The sequence below is a fragment of the Paralichthys olivaceus genome, chromosome 10 (genome assembly GCF_024713975.1).
Source record: "Paralichthys olivaceus isolate ysfri-2021 chromosome 10, ASM2471397v2, whole genome shotgun sequence".
Classification (NCBI taxonomy): domain Eukaryota; kingdom Metazoa; phylum Chordata; class Actinopteri; order Pleuronectiformes; family Paralichthyidae; genus Paralichthys; species Paralichthys olivaceus.
In genome coordinates this window covers 10,355,998-10,374,193 of record NC_091102.1, presented here as the reverse complement: position 1 = coordinate 10,374,193, position 18,196 = coordinate 10,355,998, and the positions used below count along the sequence as shown (strand labels likewise).

Here is an 18,196-nt window from a genome sequence, read left to right as displayed (position 1 = left end):
AATCCAAATTTGCTGTGGTAGCTGAAACAGTGTTGTTTTTCCTTGGTACACATGCACATATTTGTTCAAGGTACTTGGCAAGTAGGTCCATGTATTTTTCCACTATTTTTTCCTTACTCTTTTTGAGGGTTAAGGACAGAGGATGTCACCCTCCACAATGAATTTGGACAAAGACAAATACCAGATTGTTCTGTTGCATGAGCGAAAGATTTACAACGCATGGCACAGTGTCGTGACATTTTCTACTTGGACACCAGCAGCGTAACATTTACTCTTTTAAATGAAATGCTGCCGCAGCCATGATGGACTGAGGTCTGTCTTAGTTCAGGGTCTGGTGAGGAGTCGTCGTTTCTCTTTTAACCAGTAGATGGCGCAAATCTTCGCTTTTGTCCTAACGCAGCTATATAAGATTGAACCGTCGAACAAAACGTCTCATATGACCAGAATCAGAGTTTAGAGTTTGTACACGTGCGCCACAGAAGCTGCTCTGTGTTGTATCTGGACTGAAGGTGCAGGTTGGACGGAGCAGACATCCTGCAGCTGCATCCTCCTCATCTTTAGAGCTTTCCTCGTCACGTGACCCGCTCACTGTCTGCGCCTGCGAACCACAGACATCAGCGAAATGGAGGTGAGCTGCTCCCAAATATTGCAAATTAAACCAACGTGCACGTACAAATGCTCCGAATCCACCGTCGTAACGTGTCACATGTGCAAAACTGGTGCGGGGCGGTGCGGTTTCGTGTGCGGGTTTTCTGCAGCTGAAACGCAGCTCGAGAGCTAGCTTACAAGCCGCAGCTAAGCTATTGGTTGTCAAAAATGCTACAAGCTAACTGGGCGGTGTTGGCACCTGCGGGTTCTGCGTTGGGTTTTGGATGATGGTCACACGACTCTAACGTGTCACAGCGAATGTGCTAATGCTGCAATTTGTTGTCATGTGTATAATAAACATAGCACAGCAGTGGAGCTACAGCTATCCCGGAGTAAACTAGCTTGATGCTAAAGCTAACCAGGCCTGTCAGGCCGTTTCACGCATCGATAGCCTCGCTGCTGATTTTCTGTTTCGATATCACACGTTCACTTGAAAAAGAGAATAAATGTCGGTGTGCTGCTTTAAATTACATTTAACTGAACCTTTCACAAGCGTGGTTAGCTTAGCATGTCGCCACAGCTGGAATATCCTAGACATACAGGCTGTCAAGGATCTAGTGACGGATATGACACTGTCTACTGGAATACACAAGTATCGTTATGTACCCTTAGTTATGACGTATGATAGTGGTATTCTGTAACAGTATTTACGATACAACTCTGTGTGTTCTCTTGTTATGCCATGTTTTTGTAGGACTGTGAATCTAAGGAACCTGAGCAGCTCAGGAAACTCTTCATCGGGGGGCTGAGCTTTGAGACCACGGAGGAGAGTTTGCGGGCCCATTTTGAGCAATGGGGAAGCCTCACGGACTGTGTGGTGTGTATCTGTAACGTTAATGATGAGCATAAACAGGACATTAGAAACACAGCCACACACCACTCCAGCTGTTGACATGAGCCATTGTGTCGTTTCCAGGTGATGAGAGACCCCAGCAGCAAGCGATCGCGGGGGTTCGGCTTCGTAACATACTCCTCGGTAATAGAAGTCGACGACGCCATGAAAGCGAGGCCGCATAAAGTAGACGGCCGCGTTGTTGAACCCAAGAGGGCGGTGTCCAGAGAGGTAAACGAGTCCCAAGTAAACAAGACGGCAGATTCTGTAATTAATGTTTAATGTGCGCTCACTGATGCACTTGGTTTCAGGACTCCAACAAACCTGGCGCCCATATGACGGTGAAAAAGATCTTTGTTGGTGGGATCAAGGAGGACACCGAGGAGTATCACATCCGGGAGCATTTTGAGAAATACGGGAAGATCGAATGCATCGACATCATGGAGGAACGCTCCACTGGGAAGAAGAGAGGATTCTGCTTCGTCTCTTTTGATGACCACGACACTGTAGATAAAATTGTTGGTATGTGGTTATTTAGACTTCAGAGATATCTTGGCTGTTAGGAAATGTTAAGTAATGGTGTAGAAGTACATTCTTTTTTTTTTCTTTGTCCTTACAGCTCAGAAGTTCCACTCAATCAACTCCCACAATTGTGAGGTCAGGAAAGCTCTGTCAAAACAGGAAATGTGTGCTATGTCCAGCAACAGAGGTAAGTGCACATCGAATGGATCATAAATGTGCTGTCTTATATGACAATTACATTTTGAAGTATCTAATCTTTATTTAAATTTGTCCTCTTTTTTTTTTATATCAGACAGGAGTGGAGGATCTGGAAACTTCATGGGCAGAGGGAGTAATTTTGGAGGTGGTGGCAACTTTAGTGGCAGAGGTGAGTCATATTTACTTATCTGATGAGTGTCTAGTGTTAAAGGTCCAGTGTGTAAGATTTAGGTGAAAGGGATCTCTTGGCAGAACATGTGATGATGTTTGTATGATGAAAGAAGTCTACACCAAAGTTTTACATTCACAAAAAATGAATCTCTTTTTTTGATCAGCAAATAATATATATAATAACGGTCATAACCAACTAAACCGGTTACTCAACTTGGCCTGACTAGCCTACAGCTCTATTCTGTTCTGTCAGCTGTGTCTGTGAACTGTTACTTTGTGTTTGAGTTGAGCTAAACTTTAATTAAAATGTTTCAGACAGTAGCGGTACAAAGCAGTGTTGATTGAGATTCGTATAAGGTACCTTAGCAGAGGATAACAGTAGTAAGTCTTGTGCCTATAATTTCATTTACAGTTGTCAGACAGATTAATGTACCGTGATGGTACATATCAGTTCATTGGCTGCACTGACATGCAAAACAAGTGGTTACAGAGCCAGAGGCGACGGACAGTTGTCTTCAACATTGCTGCTCTGCAGAAATACATTGGTCATATTTGTGAAATGTTGAACACAACAGTGGCCTTATCATATTCACTGAGTCTCTTCTGGGACAAGACTTGAAGAATATACAAAGAAATCACTGTTGTTGTATTTATTATACTTTACCCTCCTGGTTTTCAGGTGGCTATGGCGGCGGCAGAGGGGGTTATGGTGATGATTTTGACAATGGTGAGCTGTTAATAAATCTTTAGGATGTATAAATGTCTTCTGATCGAGTTTTACTATGTTATGTTAATACCACATGAGTTAATTATGCCACTTTAATAGATGAGGATTAAAATTATGTTTGCATGTTTTTTATTATTTCAGGTCCAGGAGGAAATTATGGAGGAGGTCAAGGTTATGGAGGAGGCCGAGGGGGCTACGGAGGTGGTGGCCCAGGGTACGGCAACCAGGGAGGAGGATATGGTGGCAGCTGCGATGGAGGCTATGGAGGTAACGGTGGAGGTAAAAATTTAATTGACCCCATAATTCTGCATGTTACATTTAGTGCTAGATCTTAAAAAAAAAAAAAAAAAAAAAAGTATTAGACAGGTGGAATCAAGCCTTACCTTAATATGGACATTTGGCATCATCAGGTTATGGAGGAGGTGGAAATTACAACGATTTTGGAAACTATGGTGGACAGCAGTCCAACTATGGGCCCATGAAGGGAAACAACTTTGGTGGCAGAAACTCGGGTGGACCCTATGGAGGTGAGATTCACCCTCCGAACTCTTTGTGTCACTAACAAATTTCAAAACAACACATCCACTGACCAAATCTTTCTGCAGGCGGCTACAACTCTGGTGGTGGCGGTGGTGGTGGCTACGGCTCGCGGCGGTACTAAATATTTCATGTTTTGGTAAGTAGCGTTCAGTTTCACATCTCCCTCTTAGCACAGTACAGAGTGAGCTCATGAAAGTGCAGAATAACTATTTGTTCTATCCTGTATCCATTCAACAGGCTTCAGTTCTTAGCAGGAGAGGCGAGGAGGTGAGCAAAGGAATGGTCAGGAAAGCTGCAGGTTACTTTGAGGCAGTCATCTGAAAGCATTAGAGGAACACACAAGTCAGACTTTACTGAATCAAGAAGGACTGTATACACAAGACATGAGTGCAGATGATACCCTTCCCTAATTGTGATAGATGTTTCCCGATGAAGACATTTTCCTTTTGTGCGCTGAAGTGTGTGTATACTGTGCCTATGGTATCAGGAGTAAAGATGAAATTGTTGTTATTTCTTTTTAATTTTAATTTTTTTTTAAGTCAGCTCTTAACACATATTCTTTTTAAATGGATAGTTTTCTGCTGGGCAATATATTTGGAACTGGTTTTTGTCAAATAATTTAGTTGAATCAGGCCCTCAGATGAGCTAGAATTACACCACTTTGCTTTCTCACATTATTATGAGTGCTCAATTCCAAGTGTCAAGTGTATTATTGATTTTTCTTGTATGTGAAGCACAGTATGTAAATGGTTCGTAGTACCAATGTCAAACTCATATAAGCAATCTGGATTAGAATTTAGGGAATCCCTCACTCTTCTTGTTCCTAGCAAACCGAATTCTAGATTTGTTCAAATATTTTGATTGGTAGAAAAAGAGTGAATAAAACTGTGTAGTAAAGTAACACGAGGTTCAGTGCGTCATTGGTTCAGAAAAAAAGATGAAATGGGTTGTGATCTGTTGTCTTCTCTTTATGAATGTGAAGTTCAGCAAACCAGCCTCTCCAGAACTTCCTTGTCTTCTGGGAGTTTTATTTAAGACGTAATGTGGGTGAATGTAGTGTGTATTCATTTTCAATGTATTTACTTGAATGAGGGTCAATGACAAGGGAGTTTTGGGTAGTCCTAGTGCAAGGGCCCATACACACCACATATGCCAGTGTTGAGCAAGTAGGAGTTTAACAGCCACAAGCACCTGCAGTTTGGCCCTCAGCATCGCTAGTGTGGAAGATTGCAGATGACTGTCAGACAGGACGTCTTCAGCCCCCAGCACAGTGGACCAGTCAGCATTTTGAGAGAGAAAGGAGAAGGCAGCATCGACGCCCATGGAGGAAGCTTGCAGTGTCGTGCCTGGTAGTGAGCATCAATCGTCAATGTTTTCAAGGCTAGCTAAACCCTTCAGCAGCCGGTGCTAGCGAAGAAAGACTAGTTCCCGGACACATTGGAGATCCACTCTTTAAGTCAGAGATACTTCAGTTTTGCCAGCAAATGCTAGAGTTGAGACATTAACGAGGAAAGGGAGTGAGTATATTTCACAAAAAGCTGACTTTAAGAAGATGGAGCAGGTAAGAGTAACCACTTTGCTTGATTTACAGATGTGGAAAGAGTCTCTTCTTGCTGAAAATCTGTAAAGACCTGATAACATGGAAGGTTCTGGATGGGTAAGAATTTTTCAAAATATTATCCAAGGCTGCTCGTATTGTTATGTTAACAGTGCATATGTTGTAAGGTCTTTTAGTTAAACTGAGCTGGATGACGCCCAGTATTATTCCAGACCTTGACCATACTGCTTGGTTTACCTTTAGTATTGTTTTATTATCGTTTTATTCTTAGCCAATTCTGATCAATTTGATAGTGATGAATCACTCTTGAAAAAATAAAACAATAACCACAAAGAATAGAGCTGCCACCTACAGTTATTTTCATTATAATCTATCCATTTTTTTCTTGATGAATTGCCAGAATTACCAATAACTTTATTTATTTATAGAGACTAATAGCAAGTTAGCAGTCAAGTCATATAAGTAACAAGGCCATTGTTATCCCTTCTGATCACTAAGTGGTAAAAAATATAAAGGCCTCATGTAGAAACACTTATTACTCAAAAGGCATCCCAATAATTGATAAGACTGCTCATAGCAATATAGTATACTCGTGTTTTATACATTTTAGAGTTGGAGCACTTAAATGAGCTGGTTGTTAAGGCAACAAGTTAGATAACCGAAAAGATGAATCGAAACATTCTCAAAGAACATGGCAGGAAATAATAAATGGTTCGAAAGTAATCAGCATTCTGAACAGGAAGCGTTAGCTGTATGTTTAACTCTGGCGTATTAGATTGACCTCCTGATAATTCAAAATAAGTTCAGATGTCAAGGGTAGTTTTCTCTTAAATATGGGAACTACAGATCCGTTTTTACTGAACCTGACACTTGTATCAACCAGAAGTATTTGAGCATTTGAGGAAAGAGCAATCATTTCTCCAAATATCTTTAAATTATTTAATTTTGTATAATTTTAGCCTTTTAAAATGAATACGCATTAATAAGCATTTTCAACCTTCAATAAACTGAGAGCGAGCTACGTTTCTTCTCTTGAGCGTTTTGTATTTGAAAGGATTCACACAGGCAGGTCATGTGAGTCTCACAGGGGAAAACACAATGACTGATAATGTTTTGCAACCAGTTACAGGGAAATGTTTCTACTGAGGGATGCAGAATGATGACTTAATAACACATTCAAGTGTAATGAATGTGAGCTTGGAGAAAGTTCACCAGTTTCAGTCAACAGCTGTTTGTTTAAATAATGTGAATGTAAATGTATGGATTTTTGTTCTAAAAATAAAAACATTTTTTCCTGATGTGAGTAATTATTTTCCAAAACTCACTTGAAAGCAACACAAAAAGTTTGTATGATACAACTGTTAAAAGGTTTTGTTGGATTTTCTTGAGTCAGACATCCTGACTTTGTCCCACTTCAGTTCGACACACACTCTGAAGTTGAAGGTGCAGAACACATGCCTGCGGATCAAGGGGCGGTGTTTGTGTGTGAAAGTGCACGTAGAGAGCACACGGTGATTGCGAAGGGCTTTACCTTTGACTAGGCTTGGCCAGTGTGCCATTGTGAAGTTGTCATGCAAGTTCACACTGAGCACGCTCCACTGTGGCTCAACAATTATGCTCTTTGTTGTGTAGCACAATGAGTGCAGTGGGTGTGATATCTTTTTTTTACGAAGGGACTTTCACAGCATTAAAAGATTTAGGTTACTGTACAAACAAGCTTTGCCCCAATAAAATGCAAGCAGATTGTGAAAAGTGGATTAAACCTATGACGAGTTTCCTTTTATTTTCTGCTTCAATGGTCCTGAATGGTGAAGCCTTCCAGTTGAGACCTGACTTAAACATGTGGTAAGTTATGTCATCATTTCTTATGCTATACATCCATCTGGCATTAATCTGTTGCAGGCTGTGGTTGCAGCTCAAAACAGAATGTTCTCTTCTCAGGAAACTTGAGACAATATATAGCGATGGAATAGTTTATTGAAAAGCACAGAAATTAAAAAAAAAAAAAAAACCTGGGCAGCAAATCATGAAGTGGAAAGTTATAAAATATAGGTAGCAATGATTGAAACAATCATTAGCATACAGGAATATAATTTATATACAATATATATATACACACAAATACCACGTCACAGTTAATCTCAAATGCATTTAAGTGTATATTTACATACAATATTGGATCTGTGAGCATATCAGAGTACAAAAGTAAAATATCAAAAATATTACACATTCAAGAGGAGTAAACGAAAACTATACAATAGTTCTGAGCTACTGATACTTTAAAGCTGAGCGACTACAAGGTTATTGCATAGTATTACTATGTTAACGCAGTACCATACTACATGGGAGACAAGTAGTTGTCCTCGCCCTTGATGAAAGTTTTTTTAATGCGAGGGACGAGGAAGACGCTGCCGTCGGTCGACTGTTGGATGGAGTAGTCGGACGGCGAGTAGGGATTCCCCTTCTCGTCCCGCAGCAGGCTGAAGACCTCCAGGTACAAGCTGTTGACTTGCTGCTTCATCTCCTTAATGTTAGTGATGTTCTGGCTCTTTTCACTCAGCAGACGCTCTTTCTCCTCCTTCAGGGAGTCCAGCTCGCCCTCCAGGCCCACTATGTTCTCCATCTTGCGTTTGCGGCAGTTCTGGGCAGCCACTTTGTTCTTGCCGCGGCGGCGTATGTCTCGGACCAGGGCCAGCTGGGCCTCATTCAGTGGGTGCTTTGACATCATCTCGTTGAAGTCGTCAACAGGCATGTTGATAATCCTGCTCACGCTCATGGGGATTTTGAGGGCCCTGGCCCTCTGCTCGTCTCTGGGGAGACGCACATCTGAGCGCATCTTCTGCTTGTCTTTGGTAAAGGGCACATTGTTGTGGTCACTCTCCTCTGCCAGGTCCGTCTTGTATAGTTTTAGTTTCTTCTCATGGCGCTGGTGTGGCTGCCCTATCTGTGCAGATACAGAAACTACTGTCTGATCGTCATCCGGTTGGAAATTTAGCGAGAGCATCTCTGAGTAGTCGGACTCTGCGCTTCCAGGGTTGTGGTCCATCTCCTCCATGTCGGAATCGCTGTAACCAAAGGACCCGTCTCCAAATGCAGATTTTGCTGGTGAACTAGCATTTGGACTTGTGTTTGAGGAGATGCCTGAATCTGAGTCTGGCATTTCAGCCATTAGATTTTGTTTGCCTCTGTCAAATGCATCTCCAGGCGAGAGGCTATAAAGGTCCATGGTTGTAAAGGAAGGCTTGTTTGGAATATCGGAAATGGTTGAACTTTCATTTCCTTCAAGGCCATGCTGACCGCTGCTCTCCTCCAGGATGGTGTTGGGGTAAAAAATGTCACAGAAACTTTCTGCACCAAAGTTAGTATTTAACTCAGGAGCTTTCACCTCCATTTGACTGAGACTGTCCGGTGGAGCCATACTGGGAACAGACCCATCAAATGTATTAATGAACTCTGCAGGACAAACATTTAAACTGTTTGTTTCCCCCTCTGTGAGACTGGTCATGGGGTAAAACGTGAAGTTTGGATTCTGTACTTCGGGGCTGTTTGGAAGAGAATAAGTGGTTGTCTCCAGTGTGTCCTCCATTTGCATGTTCAGGCATTGCTAGAAGAAAAAGATAAAGAATGTTTTGAATACAATCAGCATATGACAGTACAAGTTCCATGTTTTGCTGTTTTTAGTGTCGGATACAAGGACTTTAACACGCTAACATGAAGCTGTGTGTGTATTGCATGTGTCGTGGTTGCATGTACACTGCTCTCATTGGCTTTTCATGATCTGACACAAAAACTTAACTGCTTGTGTAACAGGCTTTCAGACCGACCCCATTATCCACATGCCAAATTTAAGAAGTGCCATTAATCTCAAACAGAGCCAAATATTATAATCTGGGATTTACAGTTTGTGTTGAAATTGCCTTATTCCACTTCAAACAAGCCTAAACAATAAAGATTTGGTCAGCGAGATCCAGGGTATTTTTAGCCGTGCACTTTTCCCAGCTGATTGAACATTAAAATGATGGTAAAAATATTTTTTAAATGTGTATTATCTTTCTAAAATATTTCTCTTGTTCTTTCACTTAAGTGTAAAAAGATAAGATGTGTCAAATTATTCCAAGGGACATACATGAATACAGAATATTTTCTTGTTTACATTCTTGTAGTGGGTCCTTGGCTGAGAAAGGAAATTGAGAACCTGTGGTTTCTGGTGTGATTGCATAACTAACTTAAATATCCAGTCGATGAAATAGCTCAGTAATCACTTATACCAGTTTCCTAGCTTCGTGTTGGTGTGAAGTTAACCGACCACCTTATCTCCACAGCGCAGTGTCTAAAAACTGAAGCTTGTTTGTATTACATGCATCTTATCAGCAGCCTGCCAGAGGATCTAAGGCAGGGCCGCTTCATGGTAATATCTGAGGTTTACTCTCCCTAACGCAGTGAGAGGTCAAGGCTACAAATGGCACAAACACTACACCCGTCGGCTAATGCAAATATGAGCTACCTTGAAACGAAACTGATAAGGCAGGGAATGAAAACCCACCACAAACAAACGGCCACCTTTCTGCCTGTAATTAGAGGACATGTCTTCTAGCTCTGTTAAATGAAGCTAGTGTCTACTAACCATAAACACCAGATCATACCTTGAGCACCCACCTCCCTAATCCTCTAAAAGGTCTCAACAATGAAACATAATCACAGTGGGATGAGCTCCACATATGTGAGACCTCATTCTCATAGGTCAAACAAAAACATGTTTGTCCTCTGCTGCAGGGCTCCTGCCGTTGTTGCATTCTTTGGGTATTTGTCCAACAACACAAACCACAGTGCCATTGAGGCAATAGAATCCATGTATTATACCTGCAGCTCAGGGAGGGACAAAAGCTCCATCCAGGCCTGCTCCAAATCAAGGGACATCCTCTGTGGTGGTGGCGGCAGCGGCGGCGGTATCGGACCTGGGGTGAGGGTGGCTGGTGGCAGAGGTGGCTGCTCTGGGGACATCATCACGCTGTTCCTGCTGCTGGGCACTGACACAGCAGCTGTGTCCAGGCACACCGAAGGGTTCTGCGAGAGTGTGACAGCGTTCAGTTCCAACTCTAGTGCGCTATACAGCAAGATATGTGTGGTAATAACTTGGTCAATATTCTTACCTCAGTTTCCTCTACAGGAAACGTCTCTGCTAGTAGCTGCAAACATTCATCAAACGACATGGCATCACCATTCTGCTCAGTGAAGCTGACATTCTGCAACACAAGTTGAGGCACATTTAATATAGTGATTTTATATTTATAGAGCTCAGGTCTCTTCTGCTGCAGCAGACACATATGCAAAACTACAGACTCACCTGTGTGCCTGTAATTTCACAGGATGTTGTGCTAGCTACAACACAGCCAATGACCAATAACATGTGGTGGGAGCAGACCACCTCTGAGTAATGAAGCAATGAATGTGCATACCTGTGTAACCTCTAAAGGTGTGACAGACGACTGCAGCGGGGCGCTGGGTGGCAGCGGGCGGGGTATGTACTCTCCCGTCTCCTCATCGAGCTGTAGCTGAGCGAGCAGGGCCTTCTCCTGCTCCCGGAGCAGATGCAGCCTCTTCTCTTCCTCCAGCTCCCGCTGCCTCTGCAGCTCATGCTCTTTCTGCCTGTGGTTGTAGTCAAACACCTCTCGCCTGGCTCCGAGATCAATGTCCTGCTTCCACAGTATGTCGATCAGGTCCATGTCCTAGGGAGAGAGAACCTCGGATCAGTTGAGGGGAGTTCAGAGCTGCAGCCATGCTGCCCGGCAGCAAGAGTGCGAGCGGCACTGAAGCGAGGGAGAGCGTCCCTGCTGTGAAGCGTGGCTGCTGCACCTGCCACACCCTGTCCCTCAGTATCTGTTAACTGACAACAGCACTGGCACTAATGTCAACAGGGAGAAGCTGCATGAATAATAGATATATACGTCTCTGTTTCCCCTGTTGCCACCTCACACCAGCACGTATCCTCACTTGATACCCTTTACCAAAGAGATCATTGCCCATCTGATTACACTGAGGTGTGAGTTTGTTTTTCACAATCCAACTTGCATATAAGGCCACGTCATATGCCCAAGCGCCTTAGTTTTACAGTTAAGTTAAACCCCAAACACTCATATCATATTTTAGAACATTTATAAAACAGGGAAGTAAAAGGTTTCTCAGAGAAAAATTCATGGATCTTGTAAAAGAAAAAAAATCATTTAGGGGATGAATTATTTTGAGTGTGTCAAATTTGATGCAGATTTAAAGGTCCAGTGTGTAAGATTTAGGTGAAAGGAAACTATTGGCAGAAATTTAAAGTAGAGTAATTCTCATGATGTTTTCACTAGTTTGTTTCATCTAAATTGTATGAATTGTGGTTTTCTTTACCCCAGAAAAGGCCCTTTATATTTAAAACTTTATATTAACATCGAGGGGACCCTCTCTACGGACGCCGCCATGTTTTTTACATTAGTCCAGACTGGATGAACTAAACACCTTTTGAGTTTTTATGACAATTAAAGGTTCCCACAGGTGATTTTTAATGTTTGGAAGGAGAGGGTGAGGTGAGTGGTGTTCAGCTGCAACACTAGATATCACTAAAGTCTACACACTGTACCTTTAAAAAAAAATGCAGATCTAGTGAATTCAAATGTGGTTACAATAGGGGACCCTTGGGCAGTGGAGGTGGTGGTGGTGGGGGTCTAGTGTATGACTGGTTTTAAAAATAGATCTGCAATGCTTCAACATTTTTTTATTTAATTTTCTTGAATGTAGCTAAATAAAGTCTGTCTATCTGTTGCTGGGTGGAATTACAAACCTTGTTTCCTTATATTTATCAGTATTCTTACAGTGTCTTCAAAGTAAATGAGTCACATTTAGTGTTTACACATATAATTGAGAGCCGCCTCTATGACAGAATGTTATTACACGGCAAACTTAACAACTCTGACAATATTCTAATATAATTTCCTGTTTATTTTCCCTCCCGGGCCGAATGTTATTGTCATGTTATTCAGGTCTTTAAACCAAGAACGTCCAAGATAAACTGTGTCTGTCTCTTCCCTGCTCTTTTACTTATTTACAGAAGGAAGCCATTTCACAAGACCCTGGGTTGTTGCATAAACCCAGGACACTGGTTCATCGGAATATGTCTGAGCATGTGACTTGTTTGTTCCTCTGGTTTTCTAGTAAATGGCCTCAGCTTCATCGTGCCTTAAGCAGTCATATGGTTTGTAACACACGTGGGCTGTAGGAAGCAAGACACAATAAAAAAGGATGTGAAACAGACGGGAAGTTTTTCTCTCCAGAAAAACACTTTGTGTGGTAAACCTTGACAATCCATAATAATAATAATAATAACAGGAAACAAGCACAGGTATGTATTTTAAGACACTGTTGACCGTTTTTGTGACATCAACTGTGTCACCATGGAAAATAAGAACCCACTAACCCTCATTGCCTCTGTGTTGCATCAGAGGCATGACCGCTGAGGGATTACGCGTTACTAGCTCCGCCTTCAATAAATCACACCCACAGACAGAGGTGAGGACACAGCCAGACACTGTGGCTTCTGCAGGAATGAGGAAGTGCCCTGAAGTGTCCGTGTGGGATATCTGAGCACCACACGTCTTGATGTCACCCGTGTTTTCACGAAGGAGAAACCGCTCTTATTGTCTGTTTGGTTTGGTCACACCTCATAAGCTCATCAGACGAGTCATACGAGATCCACGATCTAAAAATGCTCCTTCACCTACACAGCGAAAGTTCAATCACACCCTTTCACATGTCATTGATTCAGCCGTTACATAATGATGTCATATAACCCAAATTATACTGTTCTTTGCTAATGTTCTGTATCAACAGCAAACAGATTGTGTAAATGTGGGCGTGTGCATGAGATCAGGTAATCAGTATGGGATCTGTGATGTGGATGTCACAAGACCTGTGCACTAAGACCAGAACAAGGAAACTAGCTCAGAATATCATTTGGAATTCCCAGACATCTGTTCAAGACAACAAGCAGAAGATTTATGTGAAGGAGAAAACATGGTGACACAGAACATGTTAAGAACAAGACAACCCCGGGTGATAGAGGAGTGATACAAAAGCGTGTTTGCTTTCAAGTGTGGGTTGTTCATTTACCTCTCCTTCAGCTAAAATGAAAAAAGGGCCTCAAGTGGGGCCTGGCTCCAACAGTTTGTTACACCTTCACCCAGCCATGACCACAGGTGATGAAACACATGTTCCAAAACAACCCCCTCAGGGTCTCCACTAGTTACGTCCACTGACACACTTCCTTCTTACAACAGATTCCTCTAGAAGAAAATTAATCAACACCTCATTCGGTTTAGTCTACTATGAGATTACAAGGTTTACTTAACATGTGATAACTTCACAATAAACAGCGAGGACCGAGGAAACAGTGCGGCCTTTACAAGAAATCATTCACAATGCACTGGCTTGTGTGTATTAGACACAGGGTCACATGCTGGGAGGAGGAAGGAGGGGAAGGAGGGGGGGGGGGGGGGGGGGGGGGGGGGGGGAGAGGTCCTTCAGTGTTTACCAAACTTGTCAGAATGAAAGAAATAATGTCATTTGTTGTTTTTGTATTCAAACAGTACTTTTAGTTACTGAGGGACAACGTCACAAGTTGATGACTATCAGAAAAGAAAGAGGACAAACTTAATATATCTTCATATAAACCCTGTAATACAAGGTGTTGTTGTGGTGTTTTCTATATCACAGCTGTTACTCTTATATTCTAATGTCTGATCTGTGCTATAACCAGGCTGTCCCTTTACACTTGACGATTTAAGAATAAAACTTTACCTGAGCTGTCTCCCTATCAGATCACATTCTAAAACAGTCAGCAGGTCCATGTGAGCCACTTCTCATGACCTCTGGGGAGAAACAGTGCGTTTACCTGTTGACTGGGATGCATCACCTCCGTTTCCAGCATCATGGAGATCTGTCCCGCCGCGAAGAGACGCCTTCTGGCCGGTAAACGTGTGTGTGTTATTCCCCGAGCGCTAGATTAAAAATGGCGAGCGGTCCCGGGGCTGTGCACAGAGTCCGTCGCAGCAGCTGACTTGAGGGAAATATTGCTTCCTCTTAATCTAATGAACATCACGGAAGCGAAGGCCCTGCCCACCGAGCTGCGGAGCCGGGATCGTCCCCCTCTCTCCGGCCTATGAGGCTGGAGATGAGGGCGGTGTGTGCATGCGTTGTGGAGCCCGCTGGGCCGAGCGCACGCAGCAACCAGGAAACAGGGTTTTTACAAAATAAAAACATAACATGTTTATATGATTTTATATACTTGTGTGTACAATTACCCTTGATCATGATGGTGATTATAAATAAAGTGAAATGACAAAACAAAGAAGTTGTGGTTGTTACTCTACGTGAAAACATTTTTGGCTGCATTTTATATAAGAAGCAGTTTGAAGTCTGTCTCTGATTCGGCTCAGGTATAATTATAAAAGTAAAAACTACGTTTCCTTTTAGATTTCAACGCCGTCATCTTAAGGGTTTCGTTTGGTGCATAGCGCCCCCTGCTGGTGACCATGGCCAGTGTGGAGCTGGAGGCCCCTGGGGCCCTAATGCCCCGTGGAAAAGCCACAATTCACTCACTGCTGCTGGGACTCAATGGACTTCAGTGAGGGGAGGAAGAAGTATGTGAAGTACAAGTACCACAGTGTGAAGATACTCAATTGCAATACAATACTTGATTACAGGCAAAGGTTCTGCATGTCAGAGTTTACTCAAAGTATATTTTTTAAGTATCTGTTGCACAAGTAATGACCCTCTATTATTATAATCATACTTGTAAGAGCACTTCAATGTTTAGTTAATAGAGATGGAGCTCATTTTAACTGCTCCTTGGTTTATTGTAGCATAATGCAGCATGTTATTTTCATATTTGATGATCATATGTATATTGTTTTATATATAACATCTTAACATGGGCAATAACAAAATAAGGGCACCTGTGAAATAAAAGTAAAAAGTACAGTTTTCCCAGAAAGTAGTGACAGGGATGACAGAAATCCCACAAAGTAGTTTAAAAGTGAAGTCCCCCCTTGGAAATACGCAAGATAAGTATTTAAACTACCTTGAAACTGCAATTAAGAATAAGATGTGTCATTTCTATCAAGCACCGTCTTTCATAGCTGTATATTTTGATAGTTTATGTTATACACATGATTGAGCTACTTTCCTTGACATTTCAGAAGGAAACTCAATAGACTACATTAGTTAAGTTACTGCAGGGGATTAAGATTGAAGCTGAAGCTTTACGAACACAAATGTATCAGGAAACAATTTAACAATTTAGTTATATCATATAAAGTGATAATAATAAACTGTATTTATTTAAGTGCTATAGTGGGCCTATACAATAGACTAACATTTAAATGAAGTATTCTCCTGAATGATTATCTCTACTTTTAGCACATTTTGTTGATTACGCTTCAGTTCTTTGAATGCAGGGGCCTCTTCTTGCAACATCTCTACTGTGGTATTGTTGCTTTTGCTGGAGGGAAGGATCCTAATACGTTGACTACATGTGGACAGGTCAGACACATCAGCTGTAAACTTTAAATTACCTCACTTTTAGTCCTTCACAGATCAGGCTACTCTTATTTGAGAGAATCTCCGTAAGTGGATTGAACCTGGTCCACTGTGACACCTCATGCGTCAGACCCAGCTGCAGTTTAAAGTGTGTTCCGAGAGGCTGAGTCTGTCATAACACGTATGTGTGGAGAGTCTCACACTGAAGTGCAGCTCGACTGTGCCACTGCGTGAAATTACACCAAAAAAGCCTCGACTCTCTCTACCTCCCCCCATTCCTCCCTCCCACCCTCCCCTCCTCTCCCCCGTGCGCGCTCACGATCACGCGTTCACGTTTGGCAGCTCCACGTCGACATTCTTCCAGCTGCATATAGTGAACTGCACAGGAGCGAGGGGGGGAAGAAGAAGGAGAAGAAGGAGAAAAAAGGTGGAAGCGGCGGCGGCAGCAGTGAAACCACCTCACCGACCAGAGCAGCGCTGCAAGTCCCGCACCACCGACACGATCCGGGCGGTTTGCACCATGAGCCCAGCCATGGTGGATCAGCAGCAGATCAAGCTCCTCTGCTTTTTGCATTTTTTGTAATCATCCAGACTATTTGCCCCCCTCGTGTTGGCTTGCAGCTGCTCCCCCTTACGCGTCCATACCTCCACCAGGTACAGTATGACTTACTTTTCCTGCTTCATATCACCTCTGCTGCACGATCACTGTGACCCTCATGTTCGTAATGGGGTGTTATTTTATTCCCTTGTGCGTCTCTCACAAAGTTGACTGCTGTTCAAGTGCAGCTGGATTTAAAGGTGACAGAAGTGAGGAGCTCATCTGGCCCTCAGCACTTTTCCACATTGCGATCATATCCATCTGCATTGTTTCGTGCTGAGCTCACTCAGCCTCCATGCAGGGCCCGTTCAATTCACAAAGTTGACAAAAGCTCAACAGGTAGAATGGATGACACGCTGGTAGAAAAGTGAAATAAAACCTCTTTAAAGTAGGATCATCCAAAACTGGAAACGTTCCTCATGTCACCTCGAGTAGATATTGATTAATGTGTTAACTTTACAAACATCCAGATGCTCATGCTTACTGAGGTAAGTGGATATATTTTAGGATGTTTTTCCACTTATTGAACAATCACAAATGGTATCCAGCCTTTGGATCTTTGCTGTAGTGAGTTGACACATGTGTAAAAAGTCTCCATATGGTCTGCTTTACCTGCTCTACAGCGAGCCTCCCTGTAGGCCCACTCACAAGCATTCAAGTCTCTGCTACATTTAGCAATCTGCTCTAACCGGTCTCATTCTATATGGGAAATGTCTTGTTGCGTAATTGTGCAGTATATTTTGTGTTAAAGTGAAGTATAGAAAGAAGATAATACAAAATGGATCTCCTGTTTCCCCTTGCTTACTGCAGGTTAAAGGAGCACCCGGTCATGAGGAGGATAAGTGTCTCGACACAAGGACAAACCTATGAGGTGGCACTGTGGCTTTCCAAATAAAGTTCTGTGATACACTCAGACTCTAGCTGCCTGCAGTCAGTGCATTACAGAACTTTGTTTTGGGAGTTAATGCTTTGAACCATTGGGAAATAAGATCCGTCAAACATCCGGACGTTTAGATTGTTGATGAATTTAATTTGCAAATGACTTTTTTTAAATTTTCAAATAAAGTTTCCTCCCTGTTTTAAGCATTTTATCACAGTCTCTTGTCTTTTTTTCTGATAATGTGACCACAGTTTATTTGTATTCTACAGTTTAGCCGCTCTGTTTCTCATCCTTTGTGCACTGTAACTGAGTGAAATCTCTCACTTTAAGAGCATTGCTGTGTACCATATGGAAGCAGTAGACATGCGGGTCAGGTGACTGCATGGAGGTGAGGCAGAAAGGTAAACAGCAAAGTCACATTGATTCAGTTTACTCCCGATTCTCTTTATCAATATATTCTTAATTAAAAATAACACATGATGAATCATGACACTTTGATGATGTTGCTTTATTAAGTGAGTCAGATAAATTATGACTTAAAAATGTGGCAGCAAAAAAGGGATTGGTCTTTAAACAATATATCTGTTACCACCTCAGGGTAAGCTCATTACCTAAGTATACAATATAATACTTAAATACACAGGGTGGACACACTTTAAATTGAAAAAAACTAAATTGGTAATGTACTTTTTTTTTCTGTTTAACTATATTCTGTGCACAGGACCGGCTTCCCTCTAGTTTTTACACTAGAAGAGCTGAATTTCTGCTGTCTCCACTTTACAACTCTACAAACTGGCTTTAAATTCCTGACTCAATGAAAAATATGCAACCAGCCCTCTTCATAAAGTCTGTGACCCAGCCGCATGCCGCAAAGCATCCTGGGAAACAGGTAAACTGATGCATTCAGGAGCCCCTCGGTTTTTCTTTGTCACTTTTGCTTTTTATGTTAA

General features: G+C 42.2%; 2 protein-coding genes and 1 long non-coding RNA gene across 6 annotated transcripts; 2 read left to right on the top strand and 1 right to left on the bottom strand.

Annotated features, from left to right (window-relative positions):
- Positions 1-371: 371 nt before the first annotated feature.
- hnrnpa3 (heterogeneous nuclear ribonucleoprotein A3) lies at positions 372-6,494 on the top strand. 4 transcript variants are annotated; one of them, XM_069532397.1, is made up of 11 exons: positions 372-628; positions 1,343-1,465; positions 1,565-1,711; positions 1,792-2,002; positions 2,100-2,189; positions 2,295-2,369; positions 3,051-3,098; positions 3,240-3,377; positions 3,509-3,625; positions 3,704-3,774; positions 5,230-6,494. In XM_069532397.1, exons 1-10 carry the CDS (start codon positions 623-625, stop codon positions 3,757-3,759), a joined length of 1,011 nt encoding a protein of 336 aa, XP_069388498.1. In that variant the 5' UTR covers positions 372-622; the 3' UTR covers positions 3,760-3,774; positions 5,230-6,494. The 4 variants fall into 4 exon arrangements, with proteins under 4 accessions (XP_069388498.1, XP_019945803.1, XP_069388499.1 ...); XM_020090244.2 differs by lacking the exon at positions 5,230-6,494 and adding an exon at positions 3,876-4,539; XM_069532398.1 differs by having other exon boundaries at positions 490-628; positions 3,240-3,365.
- A 659-nt stretch (positions 6,495-7,153) lies between these two features.
- Positions 7,154-14,457, bottom strand: nfe2l2a (nfe2 like bZIP transcription factor 2a). Its single transcript, XM_020090231.2, has 5 exons — positions 14,123-14,457; positions 10,653-10,922; positions 10,347-10,439; positions 10,057-10,260; positions 7,154-8,800 (listed from the first exon to the last, which is right to left on the bottom strand). Exons 1-5 carry the CDS (start codon positions 14,159-14,161, stop codon positions 7,535-7,537), a joined length of 1,872 nt encoding a protein of 623 aa, XP_019945790.2. The 5' UTR covers positions 14,162-14,457; the 3' UTR covers positions 7,154-7,534.
- A 1,668-nt stretch (positions 14,458-16,125) lies between these two features.
- Positions 16,126-17,455, top strand: LOC138411764 (uncharacterized). The gene is made up of 2 exons (XR_011244257.1): positions 16,126-16,422; positions 17,177-17,455. It is a non-coding gene; the product is annotated as an uncharacterized lncRNA (long non-coding RNA).
- Positions 17,456-18,196: the final 741 nt, after the last annotated feature.